Source organism: Procambarus clarkii, chromosome 12 (assembly GCF_040958095.1).
Source record: "Procambarus clarkii isolate CNS0578487 chromosome 12, FALCON_Pclarkii_2.0, whole genome shotgun sequence".
Classification (NCBI taxonomy): domain Eukaryota; kingdom Metazoa; phylum Arthropoda; class Malacostraca; order Decapoda; family Cambaridae; genus Procambarus; species Procambarus clarkii.
Window position 1 is genome coordinate 13381654 of NC_091161.1, and position 15782 is coordinate 13397435.

The following is a 15782-nucleotide window of genomic DNA, read 5'->3' on the forward strand; positions in this document are numbered from 1 at the left end:
ATCTTATATATATTATAGACAAGAGAGTTCCCAGGACAGAGCCTTGAGGCATTCCACTTACAACAGTTTACCACTCTTGACTCCATTTATTTATAATTCTTTGTTTCCTCTGGTATAAGCATGCTTAAGATAACTTATCCAACTTGAGATAATTCCCCCAGTACCGTGACCCCATTACTTTCTAATCAGTCATCTGCGGGGGCACAGTATTAAAAGATTTGCTTAAATCTATGTAAACGACATGAGAACGTGCATCAGACAAGATTTCGACAATAAAGAGGTCTGGTTCATTTAGACAATGAAGTTAATGAACAGGCACGCAAGGGGTTCATTTAGACAATGAACAGGGAAGCTAATCCATCACTGGTGTGGGAATAGGCTCCAGGATTCAGCCACCAAGTAACGCATAGACAAATAGGCTTCGTGTGTTCTCACTAACCTAGCAAAGCTTGCATGCGTATGTGCCTATGCATGTGTCCTAACATTGCGTAACTTCCATCACCACCATCAGGGTCTTCCCATCCCTCCTGACAATATAAATAAATTCTAATAAGACGCTTCAGTGGGTAACCACATCTCAAACAAAGATTGATCCTCTTAACCTACAAATATCCACTGCTTTACCGATGTCATAGACGTTGAGAGATCACAGACACGCTAATCCAACCCGAATTAGGATCCTCTCTGGCGGTATAATGGCATCATAGAGGATTGGATGTCTGGGAATATGTAGCAACTTATTATATGCGTCCCATCCCGCTCCTTCCCCAGTGCATATAAACCCAAGGTCGAGGGCGCACGCCTCACTCCCACTGGTATTCTCCTGCAAGGTTGACTCCTGTGACTCTCTCTCTACCTTTTCAACTACAATCCTGCGTTCATTTTCGTGAGGACGTACACACGCTTTACTTAAGGTATGGTAATGAGTCTTTTTACACTTCTGCGGTAATTATTTTGCTTGCGGTAGTGTGGCTTTGTAATTATGCCGTGGTTTGTCGTAGTAATATGTCATGCTTTGAACAATGTTTCGTTATGTGGGGAGTCATTACCCTCCACGATAGATAGATGAACCTTTGTGCTTGTGGCGGAGTGTATGTGAGGGGTTTTAACCGTGTTAGTAGTAGTGGCAGAGTGTATCTGTTTTTTTAAGTGTGCTAACAGTAGTGGCAGTGTATGTTTTTTTTTATTAAATGTACTAGGAGTAGTGGCAGAGTGTATTTGTTTCTAAGCGTGCTAGGAATAGTGGCAGAGCGTGTTTTTTTGTGTGTGTGTGCTAGGAAGAGTGGCAAAGTGTATGTCAGGGTTTTGAGCGTGCTAGGAATAGTTAATTCAAAGTGTATGTAGGGGGAGTACCCATCACTATCATTTAACTGTTCCCATTACTACCCAGTGGAAGACGCCTCAGTCAAGGGACTCCCAAACCTGATCTGCTCCCAGGTGACCTTGAGGACGACCGGCTTTGACTCTACCCAGAATGAACTCTCATGTAAATCAGAGGGTCACATACTGTCACTCCCGTCCCTCAGGAAGGAGATCCGCTCAAGGGAATAGATTGGGAACGACAACATAATTAGTTCTATTATCTACTCTCTGTCTATGGTTAGATTAAGATTTAATAAGGTTAGGTTAGGTTTTATTAAGTTTGGTTACGTTAATACAGTGTATTATTGACGATAATGTGAAATATGGAATTCAAAAACTATTCAAGTGTCCCCCGAGAATTCCGCTTACAGAAAACCAAATTTGTCAAAGAAAAAGTTTTCAGCATACATTTTTTTTTTACTTTTTTTTAAACTAATTAATTATAATACAGTAAAGTTATAACTTGAAAAATAATCGCTATTTACGACAAAGGTTCCTTTGCCAGTTTACATGTAGACTATTACTAGAACCGTAATATATCTAGATAACTATCCAGGTGGTTTGAGGGGGGGGGGAGAGGAAGAGGTGTGGCTTCTCATGGTAATGGAATTGCTGTGAGTATCCTTGTATATATATTCATCCAAATTTATTCATAGAGTCCCGGCAGTACAGTTGGGTTCATTCTCGACTCAGAATAAAAAAATCCGGGTTCGAATCCCAGGCGGAACTGAAATGGTTGGGCGTATTTCTTATCACCTAATGCGTTTGTTCACCTTGTGGTAAATAGGTCTCTAGGAATTAGTCCACTTGTGGTGGGGGTTGAATCCTGGGGAGGGTCAGTAATTTGATTTGGGGGGGGGGGGGGACCTCGATATAGGCCTACAATATATATATATATATTGAATTATTATTATTAAGTAATGGTAATGTTTTCTCACAGACATAAAAACAGAGGATAAAAACCCAACAAACTTTTTGTATTTGCGAAATTTTGGTAAAGAATTTACACCAAGTCTCTCGCACTCTCCTTGAGTGCTTTCTCAAAGTCTGAGTGTGTGATGAGGACGAGACTGAGATGTAAGTCTGGTCCTCACCACACACTCAGACCTTGACAAAGCACTCAAGGAGAGTGTGAAGGACGTGGTGTAAATTCCTTACATAAATTTCACAAATACAAAAGTTTGGATTTTTATTCTATGTTATTGTTATCATAATCACCCCATCATGTATCATCTTGAGGTTATCTTGAGATGATTTCGGGGCTTTAGTGTCCCCGCGGCCCGGTCCTCGACCAGGCCTCCACCCCCAGGAAGCAGCCCGTGACAGCTGACTAACTCCCAGGTACCTATTTACTGCTAGGTAACAGGGGCATTCAGGGTGAAAGAAACTTTGCCCATTTGTTTCTGCCTCGTGCGGGAATCGAACCCGCGCCACAGAATTACGAGTCCTGCGCGCTATCCACCAGGCTACGAGGCCCCATCATAGTAACATTATTGTTACAAGGGAGACACATGTTATGATAGCCGGTCGGCCGAGCGGACAGCACGCTGGACTTGTGATCCTGTGGTCCTGGGTTCGATCCCAGGCGCCGGCGAGAAACAATGGGCAGAGTTTCTTTCACCCTATGCCCCTGTTACCTTGCAGTAAAATAGGTACCTGGGTGTTAGTCAGCTGTCACGGGCTGCTTCCTGGGGGTGGAGGCCTGGTCGAGGACCGGGCCGCGGGGACACTAAAAGCCCCGAAATCATCTCAAGATATGTATGAATGAATATATGAGCTTGCGTTCATATATTCATTCATACATGTGTCTATAAATTGTTTTTCTTAAGAATCCAGTGATCTCACATCTGTTGATATCACTGAAAAAGATAAGGAGTGTAAATTATGTAGTATGCCGCACGCCCACACATTAGAACATTATGTATTAGAGTGTCAACTTATTGATAACTATAGAAATAAGGAAATAAGTAGTGTACCACATCAAACTGGGTGTGTGATAATGGTATGATAGACAGTATACTTAGGAGCTACAAGAATTTTACCCCAAGAGTGTAACACTTATACGCTGTGCTTACGATATTAACCTGCAATGTTAAATGGGATTCTTGTATTGATTGATTGATAAAGATTAAGCCACCCAAAAGGTGGCACGGGCATGAATAGCCCGTAAGTGGTGGCCCTTTTGAGCCATTACCAGTATCAATAGATGATACTGGAGATCTGTGGAGGTGCGACTGCACCCTGCGTGACGGGAGATGCCTCCCGTCCGCCCCTTGAGGAATTTAAAGTAGAGGAGGGTGGAAATAGCCTAAGCTACTCTATCCCTTTGAGATGTATCGTATTTTCTCAATAAATGTGTTTAAACTTGAATGGGATGGTCTGAGGGATTAGCAGTATACATTCTAGTGTAACCATCTACACCTCATTTACACTCTTAAATTCTCTCACTCACACTCTCATAGTCTTACAAAATGCGCTCTCATATGTCATATGTTTAATGAAATATTGATTTTGAATTCAAATATATACAAATAAATGCATTTAATACCCAGTCTTACAGTGTGTCTTGATTTAGCTTTGCAAGTCATCCATCTCTCTTCTCCAAACCCATGCTTCCCAACATGCAAACATCTCTGTCTCTGTCTCTGTCTCTCTCTCTCTCTCTCTCTCTCTCTCTCTCTCTCTCTCTCTCTCTCTCTCTCTCTCTCTCTCTCTCTCTCTCTCTCTCTCTCTCTCTCTCTCTCTCTATGACCTAACATTCCACACATCACCTCCTCCAAGATTTCCCCAAGCCCAGCATCTCAACTATCTCAACTACCCTCCCATTTCCCCCCCAAAATTCCCTTCCGCACCCTGTGACCATAGGTACTAACCCACAATCTCTCAACCCATCAGAGGTGATCGCGCCTGTGTGTGTGTGTAATCGCAGGGCATCGTCCCCGAGGACACACCATGAGGGTCCTGCTTGTGTTAGCGGTCCTGTTGACGGTGGTGACAGCCGCCGTCTTCGAGAGTGAGAGGCTCAGACGGGCCCTGACGGAGGACGACAACGACGACGAGGGGACACGAGGGGAGATCTGGGCGGTGCTGTTGGCTGGTTCCAATGGTTGGTGGAACTACCGGCATCAGGTTAGTTTGACAGATTGATTGATGAAGATTAAGCCATCCAAAATGTTGTTGTTATAGATTCAGCTACTCGGAACATAAGTTCCAAGTAGTACGGGCTATGGTGAGCCCGTTGTGGACTTACCTGGCACAGAAGCGGTGCAAGTAGCACGGGCTATGGTTAGCCGTCGCCATCCAAAAGATGGCACGGGCATGAATAGCCCGTAAGTGGTGGCCCTTTTGAGCCATTACCAGTATCAAGAGCTGATACTGGAGATCTGTGGAGGGGCGACTGCACCCTGCGTGACGGGAGATGTCTCCCGTGTTTGACAGTAGAGTTTGGGGGTGTTATATAAGGTGTTTCATTACACACAGAAATCACAATTGCGTGATGCATCACATGAACAAATCCAGAAGGGCCGTTTCGAGGATTTGAACCTGCGTCCGAGAGCATCCCAGACGCTGTCTTAATCGACTGAGCTACGACATGGTCAAAACTTCAGTGGAACTTCGGTTTCAACTCTTTTTAACCCTGTCGTAGCTCAGTCGATTAAGGCAGCGTCTGGGATGCTCTCGGACGCAGGTTCGAATCCTCGTCACGGCCCTTGTGGATTTGTTCTAAGGTATTTCATTGCTTTAAAGTACTTTTTTGTGAGCTTTTAGGCTTGCAAACGACATTTTTGGATTTGGTTGTGGTCTCCACCTCTAGCTTGTATTTGATTATATGGCAGAGCTTCATGTTGCAATTGTGAAAACTATCAAATGTGAAATGGTGTGCAAGATGGGGGCCTCGTAGCCTGGTGGATAGCGCGCAGGACTCGCAATTCTGTGGCGCGGGTTCGATTCCCGCACGAGGCAGAAACAAATGGGCAAGTTTCTTTCACCATAAATGCCCCTGTTACCTAGCAGTAAATAGGTACCTGGGTGTTAGTCAGCTGTCACGGGCTGCTTCCTGGGGGTGGAGGCCTGGTCGAGGACCGGACCGCGGGGACACTAAAGCCCCGAAATCATCTCAAGATAACCTCAAGATATGCAATGTGAAACGGGTTTTTGGTAAGGCAATTTTTGCTGTGGTGCGGTGATAGTATCTTTGCAATATTTCTGGGAACTTTAAAACTGATCTTCACCAAACTTAGACTTTTGTTCATTGATATATTACGATGATGGGATTTCTCTGTGTATTTTTTTTTTTTTTTTTTTTTTTTTTTTTTGAGATATATACAAGAGTTGTTACATTCTTGTAGAGCCACTAGTACGCGTAGCGTTTCGGGCAAGTCCTTAATCCTATGGTCCCTGGAATACGATCCCCGCCGCGAAGAATCGTTTTTTCATCCAAGTACACATTTTACTGTTGCGTTAAACAGAGGCTACAGTTAAGGATTTGCGCCCAGTAAATCCTCCCCGGCCAGGATACGAACCCATGACATAGCGCTCGCGGAACGCCAGGCGAGTGTCTTACCACTACACCACGGAGACTGTTTCGGGCAGGTCCCTGGAATACGATCCCCTGCCGCGAAGAATCGTTTATTCGCCAAACTAGCTTCGCACATATTCCAATCACAGACAATATGCTGAAACGCCATGTTAAAAATACTTTCTCTACTGGTAATTTTCTGCTACTTTATGTTTTTAGCAACTTTTTGTTCATACTGTCTGCAATTTGGCGGAAGGTAATCGTCTTAAATTAGTTCTTTCATATAAACTTTGGGATGTCATTACCCGATGTTGATCATGTCTGGTTTTGTAGCACCATTTTGAGCCTTCTGGAACTTTTGAGAACAAGTTGTGGTTTAATGTTTCATTTAGAGTCGTTTAATTTAGTAAATCTACACCATTTATCCTCACTATATGCTAAATTACAACTTATCTTACAGCAGCTGATGACAATAATTCCCATCACAACATTATAAGGAGACTAATCCCACTCTACTATTTCAATCGGCCACAACAACGATTCTGAAACATCTTTGCATCGTATCATTGTCACTCCCTAAACTTTCTACACATATTTTGTTTCTCATTAATAAGGTAGTGGGGATGACACAGTTATACTCTCTTATGTATTCGTCACAGCCATCATTACCGATTTCAAACTCTAATTTCGCTCGTAATCTGAAAACTATCTACTGAGGTCGATCTCGAACCCATTGTTGATGTGACGACTTATATTGAATTTTGTAACTAGCTCATCAAGATTGTAACTTGCTTAGCTAAATGAATTGTGGGGTTCAGTCCCTGAGCCCATTATGTGCCTCTGTAACCCTTTCCACTACCACCCACAGGATGGGTATGGGGTCCACTACCACCCACAGGATGGGTATGGGGGTCCATTACCACCCACAGGATGGGTATGGGGTCCACTACCACCCACAGGATGGGTATGGGGGTCCACTACCACCCACAAGATGGGTATGGTGGTCCACTACCACCCACAGGATGGGTATGGTGGTCCACTACCACCCACAGGATGGGTATGGGGGTCCACTACCACCCACAGGATGGGTATGGGGTCCACTACCACCCACAGGATGGGTATGGGGGTGCATAATAACTAAACTGACTCTCATCGACTCACTCTCACGCACACACATTCTCTCTCTGCCTCTCCACCTTCTCACCAGCAGTGCCATGCACCAATACCTTTTCTTCTCCTACAGGCGGACGTGTGCCATGCCTACCAGATCCTTCACCAGCACGGCGTCCCTGACGATCGCATCATAGTTATGATGTACGATGACATCGCTCACAATGTCGAGTGAGTATCTTGCAACGGGGCTTCTGTTGTCGTTTGACCCTATACCTAGGCTAGGATTTTTATCCTATGGGGTAGTTTCAATTGCCGGCCCTCCTAGGGTTTAATAATTACTAGTTACCTACCGAATAATCTCTACGGGAAATCATCAAAATGAGCACAGAAATACGCTGGTAGAGTAACAGCACAAATATGTATATTTAGAGAGAGAAAAAGTAGCCTAATCACTAAGTGGAGGTCCCATATATCCTTCTTATACCTTGATTAATATACAAGACTCAGACATGTCGAGATGGGTGATACATTCACCAGGTCATGTTACTTGTGTACAGATCAACCTATGCAGGCGATGAGTCACAATAACGTGGCTAAAGCAAGTTGACCAGACCACACACTAGAAGGTGAAGGGATGACGACGTTTCGGTCCGTCCTGGACCATTCTCAAGTCGATTGACAATGGTCCAGGACGGACCGAAACGTCGTCGTCCCTTCACCCTCTAGTGTGTGGTCTGGTCAAGATCAATCTAGTCTTTAGTATGACATACATAAATTAAAACATTATCCACCCAGACGAGACCAAAGACACATACAAATATATTCTGAAATCTGGACTCTATATTCGCTCTGAACAATACTATGATATACTGCAAGTTAAATTAATATGAATTGTGGCTTATCTGACTGTCTGGCGGAGTGAAAATCTTTAGAACCATGAGCCTCTTTCCAACACAGCTGCCCCGTCCACCATCTTCTGGTAACTGAGGAACGCCCTCTCACTTCCGCCCCTCAATACATAATGTCCAAATCCTCCTACATAACCCCTCAATATTCTCATTTAACAATACTCTACCGGTAGCTAATAAATAAAATAAAGTCTATTTTTCATTTATAAAACGTTAATGTATATATATTTTCTACTGGTCATCCACAATCAACGAATCTGGGAGGGAACTACTTTGGTGGGTGGAGGGATATCGCTGTTCTCCGGTCTGCCAGCTAACTGCCACCTCAGGGAACCAATATGTCGTTTGTTTATGCTTGTTTCTTTAGACAATCTCTTAACAAAATACTATATATTGGGGGATGAGGTTCGTAACATAATGATCGTTGGGCAGTTAGTGCTAGCCCTGAAGCTGTTACCGCCAGTCCTGAAGCTGTCAGTCTTGAAGCCGTTAAAGCCAGTTACATTCAAATTCAAAATTCAAATTTTTATTCAGGTAAAAGTACATATATTGATGAAGAGTTACAAACATAATGTTGGATTTATAGATAGAGATAGTACATACAATACCTAAAGCCACTAATATGCATAGCGTTTCGAGCATTGGTTAGGCATTAGTTAGATAATTCCAAATGTTTACAAGTTTGATGTATTTACTGGAGCGTACAGACCAACCGTTGATCAGTTGTTATCGGACAGTTAGTGGCAGTGATGTGCAGTCTATGTGCATTTTGTGGAGATAAGAATCACTGCAGGAAAACAAACCACGAAAGAAACCGACAGACACTTTGACCTGACTATAACTGAAATACACTTTGACCTGACTGCCATCCTAAGAAAATTGACACCGCTCAGCTAACTATCCCCCTGAGCTATGTAACAACCACACTGAATTAACTGACATAACTGCCTGACTCACCTCATCACACCTCGAACCAGAAATGACCTAAGTCTCCGCATCACAGGAACCCGAACCAGGGGGTGGTAATTAACCGTCCTAGCGGCCCTAACGTCTACGAAGGCGTCCCCAGAGACTACACCGGCAGGGACGTCACCCCAGAGAACTTCTTGAAGGTCCTACAAGGCGACGCAGAGGGCCTGAAGGGGGTAGGCTCCGGTAAGGTCCTCAAGAGTGGACCGAACGACCGAGTCTTCATCAACATGGTGGATCACGGAGCTCCTGGAATCTTCGCCTTTCCACACGGTTACCTCAATGCTACTTCTCTGGTGGATGCTCTTCTGGCCATGCATCAGGCTAATAGGTACTGGCAGGTAGGTCAAGCAGCAGCATCTCGTAGATGTGGAGGTGTACTGGGTGTACGTACGGCATCATTCACTCCTTCGGAGTGTTATTTTTCTGTTTTGGGTGAAGAGAGAGAGAGAGAGAGAGAGAGAGAGAGAGAGAGAGAGAGAGAGAGAGAGAGAGAGAGAGAGAGAGAGAGAGAGAGAGAGAGTGTCCTGCCAGTCACAGGACTGGCAGTTCACTGTGAAGGTAGCTCCTCTGAGTGAGTGAGTGCAACTTTTCTCTGTGAGTGAGTCCAACTTCTCTGTTAGTGAGTTAAACTTCTCTCAGTGATTGAGTACAGCTTCCTGGAGAGAGTCGTAATAAGAGAACGATTTTATTAATACACTCTTGACTATAATTTTTCCTCAATTATATTAAACTATACATATATTATATGTAAAATATAAAATGAATTCTATATTTAATTTGTAGACAACTGAATAAGAATAATTTAGGCAATGGTTTCCAAATTTGATAAATTAAATATCTTTCAAAAGGATGATAAATGTCTCTCGAATTATACGGAGATTAGGTGAAGGTTAACATCTGATTAACAATCAATTATTGATTGGCATCCACCCCTATTATTCACCTATGAGTGATTAACTCACCCCTCATAATTTCACCTCATTCCCATGTGGATTTAAGATAAATATCCACCTTGTATATTCATTTCTTACCGGAAGATGTTCAAGTGTAGAACGAAACAGATTACAAAATATACCTTCAATAATAAATATGCATTATATATAATATATAAATATATTATATAATATTTCAATAATTATTATAGTTTTATCAAAAATTGCGATAACGATAGCAAGCTGATTATATTTAACTAAATATGTTTAAAGGAACGCCTGCTGTTCAAGTATTATATATATATATATATATGGTCATGTATACATACATGACCATAGGTTATTCATAATGAAAGGGAAAATGGGAATGAAAAAAAATCACTCGTTTTCAACAGAAAACGAGTGTTGAAATTTGTCCTGTGAGGGGTGACTGAGTGTAATCTTCTGGGTATTCATCTCCACAGATGGTGATGTACGTGGAGTCGTGTGAGTCCGGATCCCTCTTTCAAAGTCTCCTTCCTGACGACATTGAAGGTGAGCTCGCTCGCTCTCTCTCTCTCTCTCTCTGTCTCTGTCTCTGTCTCTCTCTCTCTCTCTCTCTCTCTCTCTCTCTCTCTCTCTCTCTCTCTCTCTCTCTCTCTCTCTCTCTCTCTTGATTTATTGTTACCAAGACCTTTTTTCCCTCACTTTTTTCTATTTATTTAATGTGTTAACAATTGTAATAGGCATTTATTTCTGGTGGCTAAATTAATAATTCTTCTGATATTTAAATCAATTACCATTGCTATTTTCTTCATTCTAATTATTGACGACACTAGTTAAAACAATAATTTTGGTTTTATATTTTCCTCTTGATTAAGTCTCCCCCCCTTCTTTGTTCCCATTTTCTGTTCTTGATTATATCCTTCTTGGTTTCAGGCGCAAACTAAGTTATTGTGTGAGAAAGAGATTGACATTGTGGTTCCCTTACAGTATACGCCTTGAGCGCCTCCGCGCCCGACCAGCACTCGTACGCCTGCTACGAGGACGACACCCTACACACCTTCCTCGGCGACGTCTTCAGCGTCAAGTGGATGGAAGACACCGATGTGGTAAGTGATCTACCGCGTCGCTGCCATCTGAGGGGCAGAGGTGGAGTCGAGTCTTAGAGCAGGCTTGAAGGCCTGGCTAGCCCACCCCCCCCTGACGATTCTTAAAAAATATCGTGACGAAGAGGCAGTTAGGTTCAGGTTACAAGTCAAGTTTCGCGACCTGGTGGTTCCCAGACGCCTAAGTGTCGTCGGGTTGACTAGAAAACTATATATTTTCCTTGATAGGGCCTTGCTTTTTGGCATAGTTAGGCCCTTTCTAGGCGCCTAGCAATTCACAGGTGTTGGCTGACTGTTGATACTGCTAGAGATAATGTTGTGTACTGTTGATTGACTCCAAGTATCGCTAGACGTCAATAGTTTTATCACGTGTCTCTGTATTTTGTTGTTGTTTAAGATTCAGCTACTGGGAACAAAAAGTTCCAAGTAGCACGGGCTATGGTGAGCCCGTAGTGGACTTACCTGGCACAGGAGCGGGGCTGTAACTTGTCTCTGTATTTACAGAATCGCAAGCTAAATAACCATCATCCCTGATCATCTGTTTTCGCTTGCAGGAGAACCTACACCAGGAGACGCTGAAGAAGCAGTTCCTACTGGTGCGGAAGGAGGTGGTGACCTCGACAGTCATGCACTGGGGCGAGCTGAAGTTGGCAGCCCAAAAGATGTCCAAGTTTCTTGGCAAGAAGGATCCCCATCGCATCTTCAACCACATTGCTAACTATGATTATGAGGCTTTCAGCCCCCCAGTGTCTTCCAAGTTCAATGATGCTTGTCTGGTAAGTTATTTGATGTCTTAACGGGTGTCTTTCAAATGATAATTAGGCATTTCGATAGCTAAAGGGTCATTCTTCAATACCTTCTAATTTCCGCATCTGGGCAGCTATGCAAGACGATGCTGCCAACTCATTTGTATATTCCTTGCGATCATTGATATCTTTTACAATTTAATATTGGAACATCTTTATAGACCCATGCAGCAGCAGCAACAGCAGCAGCAGCAACAGCAACAGCAGCAGCAGCGGCAGCGGCGGCGGCAAAGCTTGCAGTAAAAACATTTGTGATGATCACACACACACACAACTTGGTGAAAGTGCAGGACGGAGCGAAACGTCTTCATCTCTTCATCTTCAGATGTGTCGTGATGTGCCTTCGAATAAATGTTTGTTTTTCTCCTTCTTTCCCGCGGCAGAATACGTCGGTGCCGAGCTACGACGTGCCTCTGGCCATCCTCAAGTCCCGTATCAAGAGTGCTGCCACTCCAGACGAGGAACAACACTGGAAGGAGGAGCTCACCGCCCTCCGCCTGGTAAGGATCCCCAAGAGGAGATGTTTACTGTCTTAAATCATTGTCTTCCGGGTTTGGTTGAGCCCCCAAAAGTGAAAATATATTTGTTTTTATTGTTTGGGGTGAAAAAGTATTGTTTTAAGTGCTTCTTTTGTGTATGTGTGTTGTGGGTGGTAGTTTTGAGGTGACAGGAGTTTGTTGTCAATCGAACCACGAGGCATCATTCTATCTCCCGTGTCTCCTCTTGTAGAACCGAGGACTTGTGAGGTTCGTGATGGAGCGCCTGGTGAGGGAGGTGACTGGCGTCCAGGCGACTGCTAACATGATCACCAGCAGGGAACACTACCATGGGATATCCCGTCGATCCTGTTACGAAGACTCCGTCCGAACCTTCCACGACCACTGCTTCGATCTGGCCGAGGCTAGTAGAGTCCCCCCTTTTCTATTCCCATCCTTACCTAGATACCATTTTCATATTTCTCCATTTCTTTTGAGGGGGAACTAAAAAATCTTTCTCCTAATTTCCTGTCTGATATTTGGTTAGGATTCTTTACTCACCTTCATCTGTTTTAGATCAGCGTCACCTTCCTTCTCCTCATCTTCACCTTCCTGACGCTAGAGCTGACTTGTTCTCTGTTCTTCATCAGCAAGAAACTATGACACATTTTCTTTATGAAACTATGACACATTCTATTGAGATAACATTGAGATAACTATAACTTTATATATTTAACAATAGCTAAAGATAACTTTAGCTATTGAGATAACAACTTTTACTGAATGAAACAGGTAGTCCACGCTAACAAGCCATTTAGGTAACAATTAACTTGCTACACAAATAACATCAAGCTGATGTTATTGTTAAAAAAAATCTAAGTTGAAAGATATGTTAGATTCTGAATTATCTTCTCTTCAGGTCTAAGAAGTTAACTTGATTTTCTCACCAGATTAGCAATTGCAAATAAAAAATATTCTCCAAGACTCCTCGAAATATTTGTTTGTTATTTAATAATAATTCAGATGTAATCATCGACCCTGAAGCAATTAATTTAGTTTACCCTGCTGATTATGCCCAATTACCTTTCAGAATCCGTTCGCTCTGAGGGTCGTGAACAGCATTGTAAACTTGTGTGAGCATGGGTATACTCATGAAGCGTTCCTGGAGGCTACTCGGGTCGTATGTACCCACCAGACATACACAGGTATCGTCTGAGGGCCCCCCTGTCTCAAAGAGGACCCGTCAGACCTCCACAGGTATCGTCTGAGGGCCCCTGTCTCCAACAGGACCCGTCAGACCTCCACAGGTATCGTCTGAGGGCCCCTGTCTCCAACAGGACCCGTTAGACTTCCACTGGTATCGTCTGAGGGCTCCCTCCTCCGGCCGCGCCCCTATTTACTCATTGCAGCACTATCCTGTATTGCAATAGCCTGTCTCAACAAATCACAGATGCATGGGCCACTATGTACTGATACGACATGTCAAAGACACATTTTCAGAGTTTTCCATTTAGCTAATTTAGCCAAGTTCCTTAATGATCCAGTAATTAGTGACGTATAGGTTGACAGTGATACAGTTGACCTCAAAATATAATGACAGTTTTCAGTGATAAATTGATGTTTGTAGTTGACAGTGTAGAGTGCAGATCACTAATAGACTCCTGTCTATTCTAACATTAGTGGATTATATCCAGTACAGAGAAGCAGTGATAAAGGAGTAACAGTAGAATGAAGACTTAAGAAAATGCTAAGAAACAAAGAAGTAGATAACGCTAATGAATTAAGGAAGTGATATTGTGATGAAACAAGGACGAACGAAGGATTAAGGAAAAAAAATAATGGAAGCATGAACAGGAGAAGAACATGGACAGAAAAAGGAGGATATGAAAACAAACAAGAAAAAAAACACCTTTCGACAATTAACAACAAGAACACGATCCAAACAAATTACTTTACCATGATAAAGTTGACTACACACACACACACATTATATATATATATATATATATATATATATATATATATATATATATATATATATATATATATATATATATATATATATATATATATATATATGTCGTACCTAGTAGCCAGAACGCACTTCTCAGCCTACTATACAAGGCCCGATTTGCCTAATAAGCCAAGTTTTCCTGAATTAATATATTTTCTCAATTTTTTTTCTTTTGAAATGATAAAGCTAGACATTTCATTGTGTATGAGGTAAATTTTTTTTTATTGGAGTTAAAATTAACGTAGATATATGACCGAACCTAACCAACCCTACCTAACCTAACCTAACCTATCTTTATAGGTTAGGTTAGGTTAGGTAGCCTAAAAAGTTAGGTTAGGTTAGGTTAGGTAGGTTAGGTAGTCGAAAAAACATTAATTCATGAAAACTTAGCTTATTAGGCAAATTGGGCCTTGAATAGTAGGCTGAGAAGTGAGTTCTGGCTACTAGGTACGACATATATACATATATATATATATATATATATATATATATATATATATATATATATATATATATATATATATATTTATATATATATATAATATACTGTAAATAGCATACATTCATAAGTACCTTCAATTTGTATGTGGAAAATAGATATACAGAAGTGATTCAAGAAACACTGAAGCAACATAAATACAGTTGTATGAGTGTATTAATACAGTGGGAACAACCGCTGTAGTGTGAATTAGGCCAAAACTGGCGACTGTGATGTATTGTTGACTAATAAAATAAGTTATAATCCACCTGCCCTCTGATAATCCTCTGAATAACTCGATGATAATTCCGTACTTGGTATAATGATTTGGGATGAGACGAGCGGGGGGGAGGGGAGGGGAGGGGGGGGGGGAGGAATGGTGCCCAACCACTTGTGGACGGTCTCGGGGGATTGAACGCCGACCTGCATGAAGCGAGACCGTCCAGCCCAAGTGGTTGGGCTAGTAGGCTGTGACTAAACATTGTCTTATACAATTAGTCAGCAGCCTTCAAGATATCTTCCCTACTCTAAGGCAAAGATCAAAGGGAAATTCTGTAAGATTGATAGCCATTTAACCATTGTTTGTCAACCCGTTATCGTGAAATTATAGATATCTTAGTAACCCTGTGCTCGATCGTACCAATGCGTGGCAATGGAAACCCAGTAAGCCATTGTTTGTACTTTTATGTTTTTATTAAAATAAATGTTTTTAGTTTTATTATTAATGTTGTACTATTTATTTTAAAACAAAATTTGGGAAAATATAAATCTAAAAATTGTAAATATTTCTTGGCTTTGTATAATAAATTATTATACGATAGTAGTATAGTACATCTGTGTACTATATTAGGCCTCAAATAGTGTGTATTAAGTCTCAGGATGGATAAGCTTAGTCTTTTAAGCAACATACATAAATAAAATTAGCATACTAAACATAATTCCTTGGCAAAAGTATACTGTATATGCGGTTAACGCATCTCTGGTACTATCATATATCCAGCCGCATTAGTCATCTCACGCCAGCATAATTAATGAGATTAGAATTTTCAATTATTCTTTCCTTAGTTCGAAACTTTCATAGCATTCTTTCGACCCAAATCTTATTTTTAATTTT

At 41.9% G+C, this 15782-nt stretch overlaps 1 protein-coding gene across 1 annotated transcript; it reads left to right on the top strand.

Moving 5' to 3' along the window:
* The first annotated feature begins 752 nt into the window (after nt 1–752).
* On the top strand, nt 753–14936 carry LOC123772890 (legumain). The gene is made up of 10 exons (XM_045766269.2): nt 753–914; nt 4258–4491; nt 7125–7222; nt 8906–9212; nt 10271–10340; nt 10779–10897; nt 11449–11670; nt 12084–12200; nt 12430–12600; nt 13267–14936. Exons 2-10 carry the CDS (start codon nt 4315–4317, stop codon nt 13390–13392), a joined length of 1407 nt encoding a protein of 468 aa, XP_045622225.1. The 5' UTR covers nt 753–914; nt 4258–4314; the 3' UTR covers nt 13393–14936.
* Nucleotides 14937–15782: the final 846 nt, after the last annotated feature.